Consider the following 25,156-nt stretch of genomic DNA (forward strand, 5'->3'; position numbering starts at 1 on the left):
GGTGCTCACACACAGAGGGTCACTGCACACAAGCACCACCACACGGTGAGCACGAGAACCAGGAGACAGTAAGCACACGAGTATTAGGACATGGTGAGCACATGAGCACCAGGACGCAGCGAGCAGACACAGAGGAGGGTCACTGCACACAAGCACCAGGGCATAGTGAGCAATCACAGGAAAGCACAAGGAGAGGAACGTTACTGCACTTGAGCACCAAGTATTTGGTGAACAAATGAGACCGGGAGACAGTGAGCACACACAAAGAAGGGTCACTGCACACAAGCACCACAACACGATGAGCACATGAGAACAAGGAGATGGTGAGCACATCTCAGGACATGGTGAGCACTCTCATCATGTAAACAATGCTGAGACTACAATACACCACTCTTAAGATGTAAACAGCTGTTCCTTTAGCCTCTCTGCGGAGCAGGCGGACATTTTTGAGCAACAATCATGGCTGCCCTAAGACCCCTAGTCAAACCGAAGATTCTTAGTCACCAGTCTGATCGTTATGTCAAGATTAAGCGTAACTGCCGCAAACCACGAGGTATTGATAACAGAGTGCGCAGGAGGTTAAAGGGCCCAACCTTTTTCTTTTTTGCAGAGTTTTATATAGCGCAAACTTGACCCGAATCCAATCAGGTATCAGAGCGCTTTACATAGCACCAGTTACTTTACATGAGGACACACATTCATTTTTTGTTAGGCACAGGGAGATTACGTGATTTGCCCAGAATCACAGGAGGTTTAGCGTCATTACCGAGACTCTAACCCAGTTCCCCAGGTCCGAGGTCGAGTGCCCTAGCCGTTAGGCCAACTCCTCTCCCCAACATTGGTTATGGTAGTTATAAAAGGACAAGGCACATGTTACCCTCAGGATTCCGAAAGTTTCTGGTACACAACGTGAAGGAGCTGGAGGTGTCAAGGATGAGTAACAAGTCCTTCTGTGCTGAGATCGCCCACAATGTTTTATCCAAGAACCGCAAGACCATTGTAGAGAGGGCCGCCAAGCTCGAAATCAAACTCACAAATCCAAACGCCAGATTGCGCAGCGAGGAGAATGAGTAGACTGCTCTTTCTTTGCAGCTGTTATTTGCAGATAAAAACTGTAAACTTAAAAAAAAAATGTAAACAAGACACCTCCTGAGGCTACAATACACCACTCTTGAGATGTAAACAAGACACCACCCACAATACCCTCCTCCATGCATCTAACGGCCCCCGGCCGTCCGACGTCATGGTGGGCGTGTGCGTTGGATGGCCAGGGGCCGTCCGTTTCGCGTGCCCTTGGAATTCGCCTGCACAGCGGGGGAATGTGAGCTGCATTGAAGCAGATACACCACTCTTATATATGTAAACAAGACACCTTCTCAGGCTACAATACACTTCTCTTGTGATGCAAACAAGACACCATCTGAGGCTACAATACACTTCTCTTATGATGCAAACAAGACACCTTGTGAGGCTACAATACACTCTCTTATGATGCAGACAAGACACCATCTGAGGCTACAATACACTTCTCTTATGATGCAAACAAGACACCGTCTGAGGCAACAATACACCTCTGTTATGATGCAAACAAGACACCATCTGAGGCTACAATACACCGCTCTTATTATGTAAACAAGACACCTTCTGAGGTTAAAATACACTTCTTTTATGATGCAAACAAGACATCGTCTGAGGCTACAATACACTCTTATGATGCAGACAAGACACCATCTGAGGCTACAATACACTCTTATGATGCAAACAAGACACCGTCTGAGGCTACAATACACCTCTGTTATGATGCAAACAAGACACCATCTGAGGCTACAATACACTGCTCTTATGATGCAAACAAGACATCGTCTCAGGCTACAATACACCTCTGTTATGATGTAAACAAGACACCTTCTGAGGCTACAATACACCACTCTTATGATGCAAATAAGACACCTTCTGAGGCTACAATACACCGCTCTTATGATGCAAACAAGACATCGTCTCAGGCTACAATACACCTCTGTTATGATGCAAACAAGACACCTTCTGAGGCTACAATACACCTCTGTTATGATGCAAACAAGACACCATCTGAGGCTACAATACACTGCTCTTATGATGCAAACAAGACACCATCTGAGGCTACAATACACCGCTCTTATGATGTAAACAAGACACCGTCTGAGGCTACAATACACCTCTGTTATGATGCAAACAAGACACCATCTGAGGCTACAATACACCGCTCTTATGATGCAAACAAGACATCGTCTCAGGCTACAATACACCTCTGTTATGATGCAAACAAGACACCATCTGAGGCTACAATACACTCTTCTGATGTAAACAAAATACACTGCTCTTATGATGCAAACAATACACCATCTGAGGCTACAATACACCTCTGTTATGATGCAAACAAGACACCTTCTGAGGCTACAATACACCGCTCTTATGATGCAAACAAGACACCATCTGAGGCTACAATACACCTCTGTTATGTTGCAAACAAGACACCATCTGAGGCTACAATACACCGCTCTTATGATGTAAACAAGACACCGTCTGAGGCTACAATACACCTCTGTTATGATGCAAACAAGACACCATCTGAGGCTACAATACACCGCTCTTATGATGCAAACAAGACATCGTCTCAGGCTACAATACACTGCTCTTATGATGCAAACAAGACACCATCTGAGGCTACAATACACCGCTCTTATGATGTAAACAAGACACCTTCTGAGGCTACAATACACCACTCTTATGATGTAAACAAGACACCGTCTGAGGCTACAATACACCTCTGTTATGATGCAAACAAGACACCATCTGAGGCTACAATACACCACTCTTATGATGTAAACAAGACACCGTCTGAGGCTACAATACACCTCTGTTATGATGCAAACAAGACACCATCTGAGGCTACAATACACCGCTCTTATGATGTGAACAAGACAACTTCTGAGGCTACAATACACCTCTCTTATGATGCAAATAGGACACCTTCTGAGGCTACAATACACTGCTCTTATGATGCAAATAAGACATCGTCTCAGGCTACAATACACCTCTGTTATGATGCAAACAAGACACCATCTGAGGCTACAATACACCACTCTTATGATGCAAATAAGACACCATCTGAGGCTACAATACACCGCTCTTATGATGCAAACAAGACATCGTCTCAGGCTACAATACACCGCTCTTATGATGTAAACAAGACACCTTCTGAGGCTACAATACACCACTCTTATGATGCAAATAAGACACCATCTGAGGCTACAATACACCGCTCTTATGATGCAAACAAGCCATCGTCTCAGGCTACAATACACCGCTCTTATGATGTAAACAAGACACCTTCTGAGGCTACAATACACCACTCTTATGATGCAAATAAGACACCATCTGAGGCTACAATACACCGCTCTTATGATGCAAACAAGACACCATCTGAGGCTACAATACACCGCTCTTATGATGTAAACAAGACACCTTCTGAGGCTACAATACACCACTCTTATGATGCAAATAAGACACCATCTGAGGCTACAATACACCGCTCTTATGATGTAAACAAGACACCGTCTGAGGCTACAATACACCTCTTATGATGTAAACAAAATACACAGCTCTTATGATGCAAACAATACACCATCTGAGGCTACAATACACCGCTCTTATGATGCAAACAAAACATCGTCTCAGGCTACAATACACCACTCTTATGATGCAAATAAAACACCATCTGAGGCTACAAAACACCGCTCTTATGATGTAAACAAGACACCTTCTGAGGCTACAATACACTCTCTTATGATGCAGACAAGACACCATCTGAGGCTACAATACACCGCTCTTATGATGTAAACAAGACACCTTCTGAGGCTACAATACACCACTCTTATGATGCAAATAAGACACCTTCTGAGGCTACAATACACCTCTGTTATGATGCAAACAAGACACCATCTGAGGCTACAATACACCACTCTTATGATGCAAATAAGACACCTTCTGAGGCTACAATACACTGCTCTTATGATGCAAACAAGACATCGTCTTAGGCTACAATACACTGCTCCTATGATGCAAACATGACACCATCTGAGGCTACACTACACCTCTTATGATGTAAACAAGACACCGTCCGAGGCTACAATACACCACTCTTATGATGCAAACAAGACATCGTCTAAGGCTACAATACACCGCTCTTATGATGCAAACAAGACACCATCTGAGGCTACAATACACCACTCTTATGATGCAAATAAGACACCATCTGAGGCTACAATACACCGCTCTTATGATGTAAACAAGACACCTTCTGAGGCTACAATACACCACTCTTATGATGTAAACAAGACACCATCTGAGGCTACAATACACCGCTCTTATGATGCAAACAAGACACCATCTGAGGCTACAATACACTGCTCTTATGAGGCAAACAAAACATCGTCTCAGGCTACAATACACCTCTGTTATGATGCAAACAAGACACCATCTGAGGCTACAATACACCTCTTCTGATGTAAACAAAATACACTGCTCTTATGATGCAAACAATACACCATCTGAGGCTACAATACACCGCTCTTATGAGGCAAACAAGACATCGTCTCAGGCTACAATACACCTCTGTTATGATGCAAACAAGACACCATCTGAGGCTACAACACACCGCTCTTATGATGCAAACAAGACACCTTCTGAGGCTACAATACACCTCTTCTGGACTTCTTAGGGCATGCAGGAAGGTGCTTCCCCTGCTCCCCCCCACTTCCCGGAAACTGCTGATCCAGGGCCTTATTTTGTCTAGGCTGGACTACAGCAATGCAATCTACCTGGGAGCCCCGGAAGCCACATTTAACACCTTACAGAGAATCCAGAACGTTGCTGCCCGACTTCTCACGAACACCCCGGCTAGATCATCAGCAAAGCCAGCCTTGAAGCAACTTCACTGGCTTCCAGTCTGAGAGAGGGTGGTTTTCAAGGCCCTCTGCCTGGCACATAAACTTCTTCACAACAAAGGTCCCCCTATTCTTAAAAACTTCATCATTCCTTACAAAGCTACCAGGTCACTCCGGTCAAACCACGAGAACTTCATCACCGTTCATAGAGTAAAAAAAGCCCGGTCTGGAGGCCGCCACTTTTCTGTAAACACAGCAAAGCACTGGAATGATCTCCCCCGGAAACTGAGAACAGAACCAAACCTCCACCATTTTAGAAAATCTCTGAAAACTCTCCTCTTCCCCTGATCTTCCCGTCTTTTCCGCTACTGCTCCCTCCCGATTTTCTAGGTTCTAGCGCTGGGATGCTCACGGGTTACTACGCGCTCTACAAAAACTTTAAATAATAAATAATAATAATAATAAATTCGGATGTAAACAAGACACCATCTGAGGCTACAATACCTTATGAATGATAGATACAAGACACCTGAGGCACCACACCGTTTGAAGCTATACTATGCCACTGCGTGATGTACACAAGGCACCGTCTCACTTTACAATATGCCGCTCCTATGAGGTACACAGGTTATCATCTGAGGCTACAATATGATGTACACAAGACACAATCTCACGTTACACCACTCCTATTATGTACACAGGTCATCATGTGAGGCTACAATGACATGCTCCTGATGTACACAAGACACAATCTCACATTACAATGCACCACTCCTATGATGTACACAAGAGACAGTCTGATGCTACTACACCCTACCCATGATTTACGCAATACAGAATCTGAGACAAAAAAAATATGCAACACCATGACAAAACCGGAATATACTGGGTCTTGGGACGTTTTTGTTTTCCTAGTGCCTCTGGGAAGAGAAACTTGACGGGATAATTGAGAAAACAGAGCAAAAGAAGGGAGCGGTAGCAGGATGGGAAAGATGCATGAAGATCAAGGTCACTTTGATGCACTTTATAGGTGGCATAAGCTCGGAAGCTGCAACCAACCCCACAGAAAGAGTGACTAGAGCATATGAAAACTGCAGAGTAGCTACAATAAAAAGTTTTAAGAAGAATCCCGGCCTCAAAGTAACAACAGACATGCCGAAACCCTGACACTAGTAAATCTAACGTCTGCTGCAGCCTACGCCTAGATTAACCTTATGGAGCAGTTCCAAATACACACAACGACAGCCTTCACTATTTGGTTTTTGAACCGACACTGCACTGGTGTCGCTTGTTGGAGGAAGGATGTGAAGCTGCCCTGATGGCTCGGGCAGGGCATTTTATGGTGTCATTTGGGGAAACTTCCACCTTGAATGGGGCTGGACCGGCAGACCCAGGGCTGCAGATGGTGTGTGGTTGTGGATGGAAGCTCGTAATGGCAACAGGGCGGCTTAGGAATTGGTTCCTAACAGCCTCATACTCTATATGAAACTCTACACCCTGTACTTGAAGTTTAATCTAAAGCTAACACCCAACCACCTCCAAAACAAGCCCAAACAATATAGATCACCTTGGCAGCTACTGCTGTAAATGCTATTTAATTTACAGGAATATACAAAGAGTAAAGAAAAAGTGAACAAATTATACTGAGTCATCAAGGTGGGGACAAAGAACAGGCGCATGTCAGGAATATCACTAAAGTCCTGAGAGAGGAAGGATGAAGGATAAAAATAGGGGATGGAGACCTAGAGTTGACAAACCATTTCTCACCTTGAGCTCTGAATACGGCTGCAGGCGGCTCGGCCACTGTGGGCCAGAAGGGCACAGAAATCTCCAAGCACAAAACCCTGTGAATGCACAGAAGACCACAGTGAGACACAAGCTTCTGCACAGAAACAGATCATCATCATGCCACAGGGGAACTTCACTGGTACACAACTGGACAAATGCCCCTCAACACTGATGCGCTGTTCATGTCAGGACCCATGAGGGTCACCATTAAGCTACTATCTTATGGGTGCTTTTGTGGACACTGTAGGGTGGTGCAGGTGCCGCCAAGGAGCCCTGACTTACCTGCTGTGCTGGGGCGCTTTGGACCTCAGCTCCCAGCTCTCCCCCTGAGAGGGCGGCCCCCCACCAAGCTCAAAGCACCTGCTGATTCCCCTGCTGCGCGGGACAAACGCAGGGCGCCCGGGAGAAGACCCGGCCAAGGGCGGGACTCATCTGCGCCCGTCCTGGGCCCATCCTCTTTTGTTTGCTTCCAGAGGATTGTGCTGGCTGGGCGAGTGCCCTTTTGTCCGCATGCTGGTATTAAGCTACTTCCAGGTCACCAGAGTTTCTCCTATCTCGCTCTTTTGAGTGTTGTACATCGGGATTAGGGTTATAGCCCTAGTCTTTTTTGGTCTGGGAGGCCGGGCCTAGGATCTCTTTCTCCTAAAGGATTTTGGAAGGCACTGCCATGGTTAAGCACAAAGCAGTTTCGTCGCCCAAGAGCTTGACGGCTAGGGGTGCTTCTAGGAATCCGCCCTCCATTTTGTGGCACATGACTTCTGCGGTAGGGACACTTGCAGAGCAGACGGTTACTGTGGAGCGGGACCTCGGCTTGGGCAGCCTTAGTCTACAAGGGTCCAGGGGGGCCAGTGTCAATGGGATCCCCACCACAAGCAACCACGGGAGTAGGAGGTCAACGGGCCCTTCATCCAAACCCTTAGGACTAAGTATTCAGACTGCCGCGGACATTTACCCGGAGGTGACTGAATCTTCCACGGAGCTCGATCCACCTGCCTGCAAACGTTATAAACAAGCATTTACAATGCAATGGTCTCGGCATTGTTAAAGTTAGAGCTATTGGCATTGCTCATGACATTCTTTTTGTTTATGTTTTATTTTTTAAAACATTTAAAGAAACTGCATTGTTATTTACAGTGTCAATAGCTTAATGACTCTCAAATGCGAGACCTATTGCATTGGCACCCACACACAGAGCCACACACACAAATAGAGCCACCCACACACACAGAGCCACCCACAGAGAGCCACTCACATAGAGCAACCCACAGAGCCACCTACACACACAGACACACAGTTATTAAAAGGTGTTTATGATGGCGTGACAATCGTCTGCTCTAAATACACAAACACAACCGGTATAGCCATTCACCGCAAAGCACGCATATACACACATCCTTACGAAGACACTAATATGCAGAGATGAGTGCCCACACAAACACAATGCCCACACTCTGGAAACTCATACGAATGAAGAGGCACACACAAGCATCTCCTTACCACTTCCTCCTTTGCTTGCCCGTCTACTGTATATAAAATGCGTGCAGGGTGAGCGGGTTTGGAAAACATGTAAGATAATTAACCCTTCCTGTCCTCTTCAATCATGAATTCAATTCAACGTCTGTTTTCTCAGTGCAATACTTCATCCAGTCTTCAGATTTCTTTGAAGGGTGAGGAGGCTGGAGGTGGGTTTGCTCAATGCTTTCAGCCGTCAGAGATGTGCCTACAGTTTCTATGAGGGATTGCTCCAACCCTCCTATGCCTAAAAAGTGTGTAAAGTATTCAACCTCCCCATATGTGTGCTTGATAACAGAGTAATGCTCCCTTTCTTTCTCCCACAGGGTGCTGACAACGTGAGGGGGATGTTTCATCCATCTATCCCCAAAATATGTGCATGTAGGGTGCATCAATAAGGAAGAGGGGTGTTTTAGTAAAAAACCCTCTTCCTTACCGATGCACCCTATATGAACATATTTTGGGGATGCACAAAGCAGGTTAGCTCTTTTCTCCACAGAGGTGTGCATACAGTGTGTGTCTATATTTAAAGCTTTTTATATAGCACGTACTAGACTCAAAATCAAAGAGCTTTATATAATACCACATAAAAAGATCATAACACAATAAGATGATTAGAGGGGGGAGGGCATAACTGTGAAATAGGAAGAAGGTAATAATTGACAATCCAATAGAAGTCACCTTGAAACCTTCCCACCTTAATGTGCTAGCCATCCCTGTTTTCACACCCTAAACGAATCTCTCTGTAATGGGGGCCAACATCTGAGTCCTCTCCCTGTCCCTTTCAGATTTACCAAGAGTTTTAGGTTCTGCTTTCTCTCCTCGGTTCTTCACACTACATTCTTATGTGTTAGGTGGTGGTTTACTGTGTTTGTTGCTGTCCTAGCGCCAGGATGCTCAGTCATGAGTGACAGTGCGCTATAAATAGCTCCTAGCATATCATATCCTCGGCGCTGTCCGTTCTCCTGTGGCCTCAGGCCCCATTTCCCAGCACACGGACCCTGGACCCAGTCTGGTGCCTGGGATTATTGTAAAGGAGAGGTCTGAGGTTCCATAAAGTACCCACCCGATAGAGGGTTACCAGTCATAAGTCATGTGTACCTCGCGCATTCGTAGGTGGGAGTTACACAGACCCTAGTTTAGGTTTTTTCTAATCTCTGTATAATGCTCTTTACGTGAGCAGCCCTGTACACATGTGTGCAGATGTATGTAAAGCCTGTGACGTAGGTGCACTAGTGGAGTAACGCAGGACACTGCGGAGCAGGAGCAGGAACACCTCCCCCCCCCTCCCCCCCACCAACCTTTCCGGGAGCCCCAAAACCTTTCAGGGGACCCCCATCCAGGCCAAGGCCAACGAACATACGTGCAGTCTCGGAGATTCGGGGGCCCTCATCACTTCTGCAGGGCAACCCCCATCATTTTGCCTTACGCCACTGAGGTGACCTTTGACCTTCCGTTGACCGCACGAGTAACACTGGTACTGTGCCACGCTCTTAAAGGAGCTGGCGCATAGAAGCCGCCTTTCACGGCTTGGCGCTGGCGCTCAGTGCAAATAGCAGAGATTGACTGGGATGCTGGAATCTTCCGAGCAGCGAGTTGAACATTTTACAGCTCGGCTCCTTCCGCTCACACTGATCAGCCAGGCACCGAGGCGTGTTTGTCTTGCATTACATATTTGTTCAATATATTTTATTAAATGGCGCAAAAGAATATTTCGGGAAGTGTTCCGTTTTAATTTGGAGAACACATCTTCTCCGTCTGTTAGCAAAAGCCCGGTAACTTTGTTTTAATGTTCATTGTTTTATTAATTTGTCAGTCGAGAGAGTGGGGTAGACCTGGAATGTCTTCCAGCGCGCGCCGTCTCCAGAGGGCGGCCTGGCCGCGCGCCTTGATCCTAGCTGGTAGCTGGCCCGGCCTATCATGGCTGTGCGCCATCTCCAGAGGGCGGCCTGGCCGCGCGCCTTGATCCTAGCTGGTAGCTGGCCCGGCCTATCATGGCTGTGCGCCATCTCCAGAGGGCGGCCTGGCCGCGCGCCTTGATCCTAGCTGGTAGCTGGCCCGGCCTATCATGGCTGTGCGCCGTCTCCAGAGGGCGGCCTGGCCGCGCGCCTTGATCCTAGCTGGTAGCTGGCCCCGCCGCAGTTTCCCGGCCTATCATGGCCGTGCGCCGTCTCCAGAGGGCGGCCTGGCCGCGCGCCTTGATCCTAGCTGGTAGCTGGCCCCGCCGCAGTTTCCCGGCCTATCATGGCCGTGCGCCGGCTCCAGAGGGCGGCCTGGCCGCGCGCCTTGATCCTAGCTGGTAGCTGGCCCCGCCGCAGTTTCCCGGCCTATCATGGCCGTGCGCCGTCTCCAGAGGGCGGCCTGGCCGCGCGCCTTGATCCTAGCTGGTAGCTGGCCCCGCCGCAGTTTCCCGGCCTATCATGGCCGTGCGCCGGCTCCAGAGGGCGGCCTGGCCGCGCGCCTTGATCCTAGCTGGTAGCTGGCCCCGCCGCAGTTTCCCGGCCTATCATGGCCGTGCGCCGGCTCCAGAGGGCGGCCTGGCCGCGCGCCTTGATCCTAGCTGGTAGCTGGCCCCGCCGCAGTTTCCCGGCCTATCATGGCCGTGCGCCGGCTCCAGAGGGCGGCCTGGCCGCGCGCCTTGATCCTAGCTGGTAGCTGGCCCCGCCGCAGTTTCCCGGCCTATCATGGCCGTGCGCCGGCTCCAGAGGGCGGCCTGGCCGCGCGCCTTGATCCTAGCTGGTAGCTGGCCCCGCCGCAGTTTCCCGGCCTATCATGGCCGTGCGCCGGCTCCAGAGGGCGGCCTGGCCGCGCGCCTTGATCCTAGCTGGTAGCTGGCCCCGCCGCAGTTTCCCGGCCTATCATGGCCGTGCGCCGGCTCCAGAGGGCGGCCTGGCCGCGCGCCTTGATCCTAGCTGGTAGCTGGCCCCGCCGCAGTTTCCCGGCCTATCATGGCCGTGCGCCGGCTCCAGAGGGCGGCCAGGCCGCGCGCCTTGATCCTTGCTGGTAGCTGGCCCCGCCGCAGTTTCCCGGCCTATCATGGCCGTGCGCCGGCTCCAGAGGGCGGCCTGGCCGCGCGCCTTGATCCTTGCTGGTAGCTGGCCCCGCCGCAGTTTCCCGGCCTATCATGGCCGTGCGCCGGCTCCAGAGGGCGGCCTGGCCGCGCGCCTTGATCCTTGCTGGTAGCTGGCCCCGCCGCAGTTTCCCGGCCTATCATGGCCGTGCGCCGGCTCCAGAGGGCGGCCTGGCCGCGCGCCTTGATCCTTGCTGGTAGCTGGCCCCGCCGCAGTTTCCCGGCCTATCATGGCCGTGCGCCGGCTCCAGAGGGCGGCCTGGCCGCGCGCCTTGATCCTTGCTGGTAGCTGGCCCCGCCGCAGTTTCCCGGCCTATCTGGCTGTGGGCCGGACCAATGTTCCCTAATAATCCTGTCATGATAGGCTCCTGATTTTAGCATCTAAGGGAGCTGGGGCGCGTTGGAGTGAAGGGGCTCACTTAGCCCCTGGTGGGCGGGCTTCCAAGCAGAGTCCCAGCCGCTGGGCTCTTCCGATTGGAGCAGGGTCAAGACTGATTTGCATATGGATGGGTTTTAAGTGGAAATGAAATGCCGCTGACCGCGGCCCCCGCAGGGGGCCACTCGGCGGTCGGCGCCTTAGTGGCCCCGGGGCCCCGGTCACCCCTCCCCACTCCCTCCCTTCGGGGGTGGGGGTGGGGCAGGGACACAGACTGGTGCCCCCCTTCCGTGTCAGGGCCGGAAGTGACGCGCAATGCGCGTCACTTCCAGGCCCAGGTGTGCGGGCGGTTGTGGGCCTGAACAACCGGGGGCTTGCTATGCGACGCTCCGCCCCAAGAGGGGGGGTGTGAGTAGAATTTCAACGGCACGTGATCGTAAAAGAATCACTTGGGGGGCAGCACTTGCGGGTCGTTCCCGCGCTGCCCGGCTCATCAGGCGGGCAGGTGAAGTAGATGGTCGCCTGCCCTTGGATCGCCCGTAAGATAACCCACCCATTACATATCTTGGAATTATGTAATAAACCTGCAGCATTTGTTACCCACTTACAACTGTTTCTTGTGTTTTCATTGGGTAACCTAATTTGGGGGAGGGGGGAAAGCGGGGTGCCCCTGGGGGTACTATGCATGGGGGACAAGAGTGTGACGAGTAGGAGTGCTAGCAAGGGTTCAGACGGATTACAAGCCTTCTTCAATCCCATCTCATGTTGTGTCTTTGATGTACCGGCCAAAGTGGCAAGGGTATGCCATGGGTTCTGTGCTAAAGCGCTTCGACGCCTTGTCAGGGGTAGTAAGCGCTATATAAATGCAATTACAATACAATTGTGCCGCTGGAACCAAGCTACACACAGCAGGCGAGCCCCAATCAGAGCTGCTGGACTGTTCTCACTCAAGCAGGGTGATTTGCATATGGCTGGTCATCTAAGATGGCATGCTAGGTAAAAGACCCCAGATGAACATTGGCCCGATCCGCTCAACCTATAAGCATGGATAAATTTAGATATGTAACTATGCCACGTCTGTCTTTTCTGTCTAGCCTGAAAGTATAGAGGATGTGGCGTAACAGCTAGAGCTGCAAACTTTGAAACTGGATTCGAGTCTGGCATTAGGCTCAACATCTTGTGATTCTGGCCAAATCACTCAATCTCCCCGGTGCCTACCAAAATGAATGTGACCTTCTATAATGTAACTAGCGCAAATGTATAGCGCTCTTGTACCTTCGGCTGGAGTTCCTGCTATATACAATAGCATAAAGAAATAAGAAAGAAAAACGCCACTCGCAGTAGGGAGTTTCAGATTAAAGATAAGGGTAGATATCTGTTCGGCTGCACTGAAGGGGTGGTGAAGAGCTGTTGGGCTTTATTGAGAGGACAGGGGCTGGATTAGACTGAGTTTGCACTGGTGGCTGATGCTGGACATAGGAGGCTGCACTACACTGCGAGGCTGGGTTCGTGGTGGAGGGGAAGTTGCACAGTGTGGACAAATGGGCACTTTATTCTCTGAGGAGGGGGCAACCATCACTACGGAGGAGTGTGGCTGAAGTGTAGGATGGCTGTGCATCGAGAGGCTGGACTGGTGGTGGATTGAGCAGGGGCCTGTGATGGACTATGAGACAGGGGTAGACAGGAGTGGGGGATTGGAAATAGTTGGAAGGACAGGGCTGGAGAGGTGAGGCTGGGTATCCATCGACTGAGCCGGCGTGGCTTGTTCTGAAGAGCCCCTGGCCGGCTTAGACTCTAGATTGCCTCGCCGCCTGAGGTTAAGGCTGCCTGGCCTCCAGGCTCTGCTCCTCGACTCGTTCCTCTCTTCCGCTCCCGCCGGCTCCCGCGGCGCACGCTGATGACGTCGCAGAGTCCTTGGAGACGACGGCTGCTAGGGGCGGTTAGCAGCTGCACTCTGTGCTGAAGTTTGAAGGCGGCTTCTGCCCTCGCCCTCCCCACCCAGGCACCGGCCCCATGGACGTCTGCGCCCGACTCCTGCAGGTGCCCCCGGAGCTGGGGGTGTACGCCAAGCAGCACCGGGTCTTCAACATCAGACAGGTGCGGTGTGAGGGGGCGTGGAGGCTGAAGCGAAGGACAGGGGATGGGAAATACTTGTGCTGAAACCTGACAGAGATCCCCGGGGGCGTGGGGGGGGGGGGGCGCGTGGGGAAGTGGAATTCGAACCAAGAGGCGCTGTGCAAGTTCGGCTCCCAGAGCCTGCAGAGGGCCCTAGACCGGCCCGAAGCAATGCAGAGCGACGGCGAGGAGGGGAAGACCTACCTGGGCACGCATTTTCGTCAACACGGAATACAGCCCTGCATCGCACCACGCGAGTCTACAGCGTGTCCTGCTCACACTGCCTGCACGCGCCAGTAGGCTCTCTAATTGGTTGACAAGGTCCACCAATCACAGTGCTTATTTGGTAGTTGCCAACCAATCAGAGAGCCGAATGGCGCGTGTGGGCAGCGTGAGCACGACATGCTGTCTTGTGGGCGTGTATTAAAAAAAACACGCCCAGAGATAGATTCGAAAAAAAACACGCCCCCGAATCGCAAAGAGACGGGGCTTGTTTGGAGAGACAAACCTCTTCTCCAATGGCTGACCAGCATTTCAGAGGCCAGCCAATGGAGAAGAGGAGAGAAGAGGGGCAGGTTCAAGCCCTTCTTCTCCAAGTCATTAAATCTCGCGAGCGAGACTGCGCAAGCGCAGCCTTCGCTAGCCGAGACCTAAAAAGGAAGGTGCCCAGACTCAGCAGGAGAAGGGACTCGGATGCAAAGACTGCTGGCAGGATCCTCCCTGATGTGGGCACTGATATGGAGGGGTTTGGTCCTGTATACCTTAATAAAGACAGAGCTTTGATCGAAAGCTTGCCCCAGCTGGATCAATTGTCATCTATGTCTCAGATAAACTGGAATGCAATGTTAGATCCATGTTTGACACAGTCCTGGTGAAGCTTTCCACTATAGAGCCAACCGTGACAAGCAGGCGGTCCCACCAAGCATATCGAGGCCTCTGACTGCCGCTCCAGTGCCAGGGAATGGTGGTTCCCTGGAGGAGCTGGCAGTCTCAGGGCGGTCCAACTCCTAATGGGGCGGTAGGACCGCTGGTGCAGCGGGGGCTGGATAAGCCACCACCGCGCCACCATGAGTCTGGCGGTCCTCGAACCCCCAGACTCGTAATCAGGCCTAAGTGATTGTTATGTGGAATTGTTTGGTTTATGTGTTGCAATTATTGTTTGTGATGGATTGAGTTTGGTTTTAACTATCTTTGTTAGTGAAGGTTTCATTAAAAGAATATATATATATATATATATACGTTTTTCGACCGACTGATGTAATAAAATACTATTTTAAATTAAAAGAAGATTTGGTATGTTGGCTTAGAATTTTTTATAGATTTTTAAGGACTTTGCTACTTTAGTATTTCTTTTTTAATATGTGTTTGGCTATTTGTAAGTAATCTACTCTTTGTTGTTTATGAAGAGTTTGACTTTAAATTGTAGCATCTCATACAGTATTTCTTTTTGTTTTTGCTAAGTTTATGGCCACTTTGGCTAACAGATTTGCGGTTGTTGGTAGCTTTGCTCTTTTTTTAAATGCTTCTATAAATTAGTAGAATGTAGGTTGGGTTCTACCTAGGCATTGTACCGTCCTTCCACCGCGTTGTTTGTTTTGGCTTCCTGTGCCAGTGTGCTGTCAGACATTCCACCATGGTATCTGGAATTCGGCTTGGTGTCGGTTTCCTGACCGATGCAGTCTGCCAATCAAAGTATCTTCAAAAGAGTCCAATAGGGGACTAAGTTTGTCTTGATTTTGTTGATAGAAAGGGCTTTCTAGTAGTAAGTTATAGTGGTTCACTACCTCTGTGACTGGGACATACAATAGTGCTATTATTTATGTTATTTTACAGTCAATTTGGCTGCAGAATATTCTAAACTTAGTGCAGATTTTTGGAGGTACCGCCATACACTTTGAAATGATAGCAACAGCCTTCTATGGCTGTGTGGGGGTACATTTTTAGAATGGTTTGAATCATGGCTTGCTCAAACTCTATGATATTTTTTGGGGTAGTAGTTATTTGTTTTATGTTTTATATGGCTCAAGAAGTCCTAGTAACTGCTGCTTTGTTTATTAGGTAGTACAGCATATATAAAAGGGATATCTGTGTTTTGATATTTACCATGTATGGTGTATATCTGAGTGAATGGTTTGGGACACATTTTGAAGGTCCCGCCCATTATCCATGATTGACATTGGCTAAGCTTTACTGCGTTATCTGCTGTTGAGAAGATCAGGATTCATTTTTCGTTATTCAGGTTCTCATATAACAGGAAAGATTCCTAATTATGAGTAATTGTTCCATGTTCAGGCATGTGTATGCCTAGGTATCATCTAGGGGCAGATGGAGCATCACTGGCGGCATTTTTAGTTTGCGCAATTAAACGTTTTAAAGTGGTTTTAGGTGGTACTTGGCCTGTTATGTATACGGGGACTCGAGGTAATATATCTTTCAGCATTTTGCTTGTGGGTTCCTGGGAGCTAGTGCTGGTCTCTCTTATATTCTGCAATTTCCCACTTACTATTATTGCCGCCACATTTGGGGTGTGGTTGTGCTCTCTTACATGAATTACAACATTTTTTGTAGTTGCCGCCCCATAGCATGCATTAGAATAATATTTAGTACACTTCCTGTTTATATTTTCCGGTGATGCACTTTCTTGGCTGTAGGTGTAGCCCATGTGATTTAATAACTGCCTTCCTTTCCACGAAGTGATATACTGTGCTGCTTCGGTCATTGTATCTTAAAGTAGTGTAATAGTATAAATATATACATTATTATAAAGTTTGTATGTTTGTTATTTACAGGGATGAACTGCACCTCCCATTTCCCTATGGAAGCATGTATTATGGTCGGTTTATGACTGCAATGCATGCTCCCATAGGGAAATATAGGAATGCGGTCGAACAGTGTTCGGTCGCTTCCTGTGAGAAAGTGCCCTCTTTCTTGCCTGGTTGCCCCCACAATTTGCTGAATTGCTGATGTTCTTTGACTGAGTGTGCCCTGGGCTCCTGCTAATCAGGTACCCAGGGCCTATGTTCCTTCCCAAAATTTGCATTGAAGCCTAAACCCAATTGGCATCTCTGGCCACATGCCAGCCCCTGGTAAATAATACCACAGGTACCCAGGGCACTGTGACCAGAAGGCCTCTAAGGGCTGCAGCACTTATTGTGCCCCCCTTAGAGGTCCTGTACCCTGACACTTACACACTGCCTTTGCAGGCTGCGTGTCTTGGTGCAGAACAAAGTGAAGAGTCAACATGGCACACATCTCTGTGTGCCATGCCGACAAACCACTGCCCTGGCATAGATCAGCCACCCCTCTGGCAGGGTGCCCTATGCCAGTGGTGAGGGTACAGGTGCATGAGCCCTGTACACCTACAGTGCCCAAGTCCATTCTTTGGCATTATAAGTGCAGTGCTGCCATTAAGAGTATATGGTGCTGGGAGGTTGTCATTACGAACTCCACAGCACCATAATGGCTACACTGAAGACTGGGAAGTTTGGTATCAAACTTCTCAGCACATTAAACTCACACTGATGCCAGTGTGGGATTTAATGTAAAATGCACAACAGAGGGCATCTTAGAGACGCCACCAGAAGCTCGACCAACTTCTAGTGACCCGACTGAGTGGTTGCTTAGGCTGCCACCAACAGACATGTTTCTGGACCCCTGGGTCGAGAGCTTGCTGCTCTCGGGGGACTGAAACAATGCCCATCCTGGGACGAGGCGCCAAGCCTCCTCCCCCTGGATGGGCAGGGTTCACGACGGAGAAGCTTCAAAGGCATGCCAACTTTGTGAGCCTCCCCAGACCATTTGCTGCTTTGAGCAACTGGTCCCCACTGGTTCTACCCCCCACTTTGGGCGGGGGAACCGGCGGTAAAAACAAGTGAGGGAAAGAGGTGTGCCCACCTCTGCCAACTCCACCCCTCAGGTGGGGGAGGCGAGGTGAAGCACAACTCCGAGTCCCCGCCATCTTGAGGATGGGGGGGACCAGGGACAGGCTCCTGTCCCCTCCCACTGGAAGTGTGGCACGATACGGGGTGTACCCACCCCAGGGAAGTGACCCATAGCTCCCTGCCCTTTATCTACCTGTAACGCCCCCTAAACCTAGTATTTAGGGGACACCCTGAACCTTGCTTCCTCAAATCCAGAAACGACAAAAAGAAAAGTAAAAGAAGGACCGGACAGCCGTGTAGCCAGCTAACAAGAAGACAACGCCCACTGACTTGGCCCCAGCCCTACAGGCCAGTATCCCCTCTAACCTGCCCCTACGGAATCCCGGTGTGTCCTGCAGCCAGCAACCTCAAAAACCCCGGAGGACCTGCCTGCCTTCACTTCCAAAGACTGCTTCTCCTGTGAACACCGGATTTGTTCAACTGCAACCTCTGGCAGCAGCCAGAGACTGCAAATCCAGGCCACTCTGCACCCGCCGAACCCGGACCAAGCGCAAGTGGAAAAACACCACGAGGAGGTCACCCCGACGATGCTGACCAGAGATCCGGCGACCTCTGACCTGCCTCAAGCCTCCAGCAGACGCCTGCAGCCTAAATCCAGAAGGGCCCCCAGACCGTGACCCGGAGCTGGTAAGAAGATCCGACCCCAAAAGGCACCCCTGCACCCTTAACTTCCCAACTTACCTCTCGAAGTGGTGGTCGCACCCAGAAGTCCTTCGGTTTGCAAAAGCACTGCAGGCAGGGAGACGGAGGGCATCAACACTCTGCACCCGGCCGCCCTAGTGCCGCTGAGGGTGCAACAAGAGTGCATCACTGACCCTGGGGAACCCCTGAGTCTAACCCCAGAACCTTAACTCCCACAGTCGCTAACTTACCTGTGAACCGATAACCTGTTTTTCCTCCATAGGATAACATTGACAATTTTCTTCCAAAACGTTTCTAAGTGTGGAGTTTTGAAATCTAAAAATAATCTTTAAAAATCGCACAAATAACCAAAACATATTTACTTACCTGTTTTGCTACTGCTCGATCAGCCAGGTCTTATGGAGTCTCCTGAAGGTCAGCAGGTCCTGGGTCTGTCGCAGGTGGATGGGAAGGGTGTTCCATGTCTTGGCGGCGAGGTGGGAGAAGGATCTGCCACCGGTGGTCGTTCGGTGTATGCGTGGAACAGTGGCGAGGTCCGCGGAACGAAGTTGGCGGTTGAGTGTGTAGAAGGTGAGTCGTTTGTTGAGGTATGTAGGTCCGGCATCGTGGAGAGCTTTGTGAGCGTGACTGAGGAGCTTGAAGGTGATCCTTTTGTTGACGGGGAGCCAGTGCAAGTCTTTCAGGTGGGCAGTGATGTGGCTGTGGCGGGGGGGGGGGGTCGAGGACGAGGCATGCGGAAGCGTTCTGTATGTGTTGAAGTCTTTTCTGGAGTTTGGCTGTGGTTCCTGCGTAGAGGGCGTTGCCGTAGTCCAGTCTGCTGGTGACGAGGGCCTGGGTGACCGTCCTTCTGGTTCCGGTGGGGATCCATCTGTAGATCTTGCGAAGCATGCGGGGGGTGTTGAAACAGGAGGAGGAGACGGCGTTGACTTGCTGGGTCAATGACCGTGAAGAGTCCAGGATGAACCCCAGGTTGCGTGCATGGTCGGTGGGTGTCGGTGCAGCTCCCAGCCAGGCCGGCCACCAGGAGTCGTCTCAGGCAGAGGGGGTGGGGCCGAGGATGAGGTCCTCCGTCTTGTCAGAGTTCAGTTTCAGGCGACTGTTCTTCAACCATTCGGCGACGGCCTTCATTCCTTCGTGGAAGTTGGTTTTGGCGGTGGCGGGGTCCTTGGTGAGGGAGAGGATCAGCTGGGTGTCGTCGGCGTATGAGACTATGTTGAAGTCGTGCGATCAGACGATGTTGGCGAGCGGTGCCATGTAGACGTTGAAGAGGGTCGGGCTGAGGGATGATCCTTGGGGTACGCCGCAGGTGATCATAGTGGCTTCAGAATGGAATGGAGGAAGGCGGACTCTCTGGGTTCTGCCGGTGAGGAAGGAGGTGATCCAGTCCAGGGCTTTGTCGCGGATCCCTGCGTTGTGGAGGCGTGTGCGGAGGGTGTGGTGGCAGACGGTGTTGAAGGCGGCCGAAAGGTCTAGGAGGATGAGGGCTGCAGTTTCGCCGTTGTCCAGCAGGGGCCTGATGTCGTCGGTGGCGGCAATGAGGGCGGTTTCGGTGCTGTGGTTGCTGCGGAATCCGGATTGGGATGAATCCAGGGTGTTCTCTTCGAGGAAATGGGTCTGTTGCCTGTTGACAATCTTCTCGATGACTTTCACCGGGAACGGGAGCAGGGAGATGGGCCGGAAGTTCTTGAGGTCATTTGGGTCCGCTGTGGGTTTCTTGAGCAGGGCGTTTATCTCAGCGTGTTTCCAGCTCTCCAGGAAGGTGGTGGTCTCGTGGGAGCTGTTGAAGATCTTCCGGAGTTGGGGTGCGATGACGGAGCTTGCTTTGTTGAAGATGTGGTGAGGGCAGGGGTCTGACGGTGGGCCGGAGTGGATGGTGTTCATGGTTTTGATGGTATCTTTGTCGTCGACGTGGTTCCAGGAGAGAAGGAGGCTGGTGTGACTGGGGGGGGGCTGGGTCTGGGGTGTCGGCAGCTGTCGGGGGGGTCTGAGTGTAGAAGCTGACGTGGATGTCTCTAATCTTGCTGTGGAAGAAGGAGGCAAGAGAGTCGCATAGGTCTTGTGACGGCAGGATGTCGTTAGTGCTGGAGCTGGGGTTGGCGAGTTCCTTCACAGTTTTGAAGAGCTCTTTGCTGTTGTGTGCGTAGTTGTCGATACGTTCATTGAAGGAGGTCCTTTTGGCAGTTCGAATGAGTTGGTGGTGCCTGCGGCTGGCGTTCTTGAGGGCCGTGTGGTTGTCCGGTGTCTGTTTGTGACGCCACTTCTTCGAGTCTTCGGCAGGTCTGTTTGGATGCCTGGAGGTCGGTGGTGAACCAGATGGCCCTTCTGTCAATGCGTCTGTTTGAGGGTTTATTGATCGAGGTAAGAGTGTTGGCACAGTCGATGATCCATTGCCTGAGGTTACGGGCGGCTGTGACTGTGTGGTCAGTTGGTGGGTTTCGGGTGAGGGTGATGATTAACTGGTCTTCGGTGACCTTGTTCCAGCTGCGATTGGAGATTCGTTGCGGGTGGTTGTGGGCGGTGTTTTTCTCGAAGGAGAAGTGGATGCAGCGGTGCTCGGTCCAGTGGAGTTCGGTGTTGTGGCTGAAGAGGACGTGGTTGCTGACGGAAAAGATGGGGTCGAGCGTGTGTCCGGCGGAGTGGGTGGGTGTCGTGACGAGCTGTTTGAGTCAGAGGTTGGCGAGGTTGTCGAGCAGGGTGGTGGAGTTGCTGTCGTTGGCGTTCTTGAGGTGGAAGTTCAGGTCTCCGAGGAGGATGTAGTCTGTGGAGGCCAAGGCGTGCGAGCTGACGATGTCGGTGATGGAGTCGCTGAACTGTGCTCGGGGTCCGGGGGTCTGTACACGAGGGTTCCTCTGAGGGTGGTGTTGGGATTTATGTGGATCTGGAAGTGCAGGTTTTCCGCAGTGCTGAGGGTGTCTTCAGTGCTGGTCGAGATTCTGAGGGTATTCTTGTGGACGATGGCGATACCTCCTCCCGGTCTGTTGGTGCGGTCCCTGCGGGTGATTTTGTAGCCGTCCGGGACGACTATGGCAACGTCGGGTGCCGATGAGAAGTTCAGCCAGGTTTCCGTCAGGAAGGCGACGTCCGGGGAGGATGAGTCGAGAAGGTCCCAGAGTTCGACAGCGTGCTTGTGAACGGAGCGGGTGTTGATCTGTATGCATCTGAGATGGTTGTGGCCTGTACTGGTAGGAGGGGCAGATCGTGCTGGTGTATGCTGGCTGGTGAAGCTGCAGTTTCGGCAGGTGAAGGGTCCATGAGTGCGCTTCGGGGTGGCCTGGAAGCAGGTGGTGGATATGCCGGCGTTGAGTACATGGAGGAGGTTGGCATCGTAGCGGCGTCGGGTGTCGTAGGGCTCACGGGGGCTAGGGGGTCTGGCGCTGGGAGCGGTCCGGGCGCAGACGGGCTTGCCATAGGCACGCCTTCAGCACAGTGGCCGCCTTCAGCGCAGCAGCCGCCATTAAGAAGGGGAGGTGGGAGGGAGGAGCAGCTGGGAGGCGGGTGTGGGCGCATGAGGAGGGCGGGGCCGCAGGGGATGCAGCAGCGGGAATGCGAGCGGGAAGGAGGAGGGCGGGAAGGGCAAGGGGCGGGAATGCGCTAAGGACAGAGAAGTAAATAACAATAAATAACTAGGAGTAAAAACAAAACAATGGACGAAATTAAGGCAAAGGCAGATGTAATTACTGAGGACGACAGAGGAGATGACCCAGGGAGGGCCCTGGCGGCATGAACTAGCGGCAGCAGCGGGGCGGGAGACCCTTGCACAGTCAGGTGGAGCTGCGAGGGTAGCAACCTACCTGAGAACATGGGCAAGGATCGCTACCTCTGGGGACACTTGGACTCTATACACACTATACCTCATTTTCATAGAGTATATATACAGCCAGTTTCCAACACATCCTAATTAGGCGGTCATGACCTCTGACCAGAGGTCGTTGGACCCAGGACTGAGACTGTCGGGCAGACTTGAGTCCGCCCTACATCGTAATTAGCCCCTATATGGGTTCTTGCACTACTGTAGCCTTTTGTTCCCCATCCACCCACCCCGGGCTTAGTCCCCAAGAAGGGACAGCAATATACTTCCACTGCTTAGTATAACCCACCCCGGCTACTCCTGATGGCGGTGGGACTCAGAGGAGACTTTCCTCGCCTATCATGGACATTGTAAAGTGACCGCCACGAATGTATGTCGAATCTTCGCATACCATTACTTCGCATGCTTTTAGTGCAATGTTTTTACTTCGCATGTTTTAACTGCGCATGCACATTTATAACGCAAATGGTTATAAATGTACTATGGTTTCTGCTAATTAAAAGCATAGCACTAAAATCATGCTTACACTACCTTACACTACTTAAACACCACCAAACTACCCTAAACCCCAATACACTACCCACTACACGACCTTCCCCCTGCCTGGACCCTACACTCTAACACTACACTCACTGACACCACCCCCGACACTACCCTAAACCCTAAAACACTACCCTACACAAACACCACACCACTACCCTAAACCACTCCCCCCCAGCACGACCCTGCCCCTACACTAAAACACTATTCTACACTACACAAACACCACAACACTACCCTAAACACAACCCTACACAACACTAACACCACATCACTACCCTAAAACCTAATACACTACCCCCTACATGACCATCCCCCTGCCTGAACCCTACACTCTAACACTACACTTCACAACCCCGACACTACCCTAAACCCTAAAACACTACCCTACACTACACAAACACCACAACACTACCCTAAACCCTAAACCACTACCCTACCCTACACAAACACCACACCACTACCCTAAACCACTCCCCCCCAGCACGACCCTGCCCCTACCCCCAGTCCTGTCCCTACTCCCTAACACTACCCTGCACAACCTCCCCGACACTACCCTAAACCAAAATACACTACTCTACACTACAAAAACACAACTACACTACCCCCTGCACGACCCTCCCCCTACCATTAACCCTTAAATACTACACAGCCCCCCTTACCTCTCCCTCCTCGGTTCCTCTCTTCTCCTTCAGCCATGGTTCCTCTTCTCCGGGCTTCCAGCGTCAGTGGTGCACGTCGTCGTGTGGAAACGGAAGCGCGTCCGTTTCCACACAATGATGTTGATAGCCTTTGCTTCGCAAGCGTTACAACGCAAGCGATGTTACAACTTGCGTAGTAAAGGCTACTCGTTGTAACATCGCGTGCGTTGTAACGCTTGCAAAGTAATGGTACACGGACTAACATCCGCGTACTAATGGCTGTTTACCGATCGCCACTGCTGGACGGTTTGCACGTTTGCGCCCCAGTTGGGCTTTGTTATAACTATGAACTGCAAGGGGTTCTTGACGATGCAGACAGCCAACCTCTGCCCCAATAATGGGGTCAACTAAATGCAAGGTTTGAGCTGGAATGGAAATGCATGTGGAGCAATGGTGGGTGCTTAACATCAGGGACTTGCAATACCTGCTGCTCAGCCAGTGTGACTGTGGAGTGGAATGTTGGATGAGTGAGGATGTCAGTTGTAGGATGGGCCGAGCAGCAGGAAGGCTGCTCCTGGTGGGGCTCTACGTTGTAACATCATACTTGGAATAAACCTACATGGAAACTACCTGGACTGGAATTGCATCTGTTCACAACAGGACTATTTCCGCCAGCTTACTCATGGTGAAAATGTATTGAGGAACTAACATCCTGTTTACCATATGTGCCGCACAAGAGATGTACGCTTACGTTAAAAATCAATTAAGAACCACTTTAATGGAAAAAAAGAAATTGAATGAAAATGCAGATGGGTGCTTAGAAGCGGTCTTGGAGATTCTGTGAACAAATTAGACTGGGGGGCGGGGGTGGTATCTCTGTACTCTTGGAACAGATAGAAAGCCACCACTTGATCCACGTAAGGCAGAATCACTCAAGGTGCAATCAGGCCAGGGACCCTGCATCTCAGCTTTAGAGCACAGCCCTGAGACAAAGAACAGGTTTAATCCAGTTCTCAACAGCAAAGACAGACGTGCAAGGAGGAAGGCAGGAGGACCATTCAAAGGTGCGAAGCCTGCATGTGGGAGCTAGATGGTACATAAGGGCTCAGAGTGTCGGGCAAGCATGCTGCCCGCTCCCTAATCCTTAGTTCTCACTGGCATCGCACGTGTTTGGAGTAAAAGAGGCAGTAATATGAATCTAGCATAACACAAGCATCAGCACATTCAATAGCTTGAGAAGAAGAAGCAGAAACAAAGTCCTGGATTTAGGCACAGTATGAAATACAAATAGAAAACATATGATTGTAGGCGACAAGTTCAGAAAGAAGCCCTAGGACAGTCCTGAGCAAACGGTAGGTGATACAGTATGAAAGAAGGGTGCTACTCACAGCTGTCCTCTTTGCAAGCTTTGGCAGGTTCACATCTTTGCCAAGGGGAAGAGATGCAGTGAGGGCCTGCAGGATGGACCCTCTCTGCTCCTCTGATGGAGCTTCGAGTCTCACTTCATGCAAGAAGGTGGTCTGCACATCCAGGACAACGTCCCGTGGCCTGCTGGTGGTACCAATCACCAGCACCGGAAAGTCACTAGAAAGGAAATGAGAGTTTATTGTGAGCTGGTTGTGTCACAGGCTTGTGTGCACTTCTCACTTAGACACACACCCGTAGCCCATTCATACAAGGAAGACAACGCTCCATAAGGAGAGTTGTTCCTACACTCGCTGCCAGATGAACAACTTACTTACCTTCGGTAACGATATATCTGTAAGAAACATAGGTTAGTTATAGATTCCTTACCTTA

General features: G+C 50.8%; 2 protein-coding genes across 2 annotated transcripts in view; one reads left to right on the forward strand and one right to left on the reverse strand.

Moving 5' to 3' along the window:
- The window catches only part of PEX6 (peroxisomal biogenesis factor 6), a 216,075-nt gene that overhangs the window by 87,570 nt on the left and 103,349 nt on the right, over positions 1-25,156 (reverse strand). The window contains exons 8-9 of the mRNA XM_085610116.1: positions 24,747-24,942; positions 6,693-6,769 (exon numbers count right to left, since the gene is read on the reverse strand). Coding sequence (XP_085466242.1) covers positions 6,693-6,769; positions 24,747-24,942 — 273 coding nt within the window. The remainder of the gene's footprint in view (positions 1-6,692; positions 6,770-24,746; positions 24,943-25,156) is intronic.
- LOC146813641 (large ribosomal subunit protein eL32-like) lies at positions 460-1,074 on the forward strand. The gene is made up of 2 exons (XM_085609104.1): positions 460-611; positions 819-1,074. Exons 1-2 carry the CDS (start codon positions 460-462, stop codon positions 1,072-1,074), a joined length of 408 nt encoding a protein of 135 aa, XP_085465230.1.

This window comes from Triturus cristatus, chromosome 6 (assembly GCF_964204655.1).
Source record: "Triturus cristatus chromosome 6, aTriCri1.1, whole genome shotgun sequence".
Classification (NCBI taxonomy): domain Eukaryota; kingdom Metazoa; phylum Chordata; class Amphibia; order Caudata; family Salamandridae; genus Triturus; species Triturus cristatus.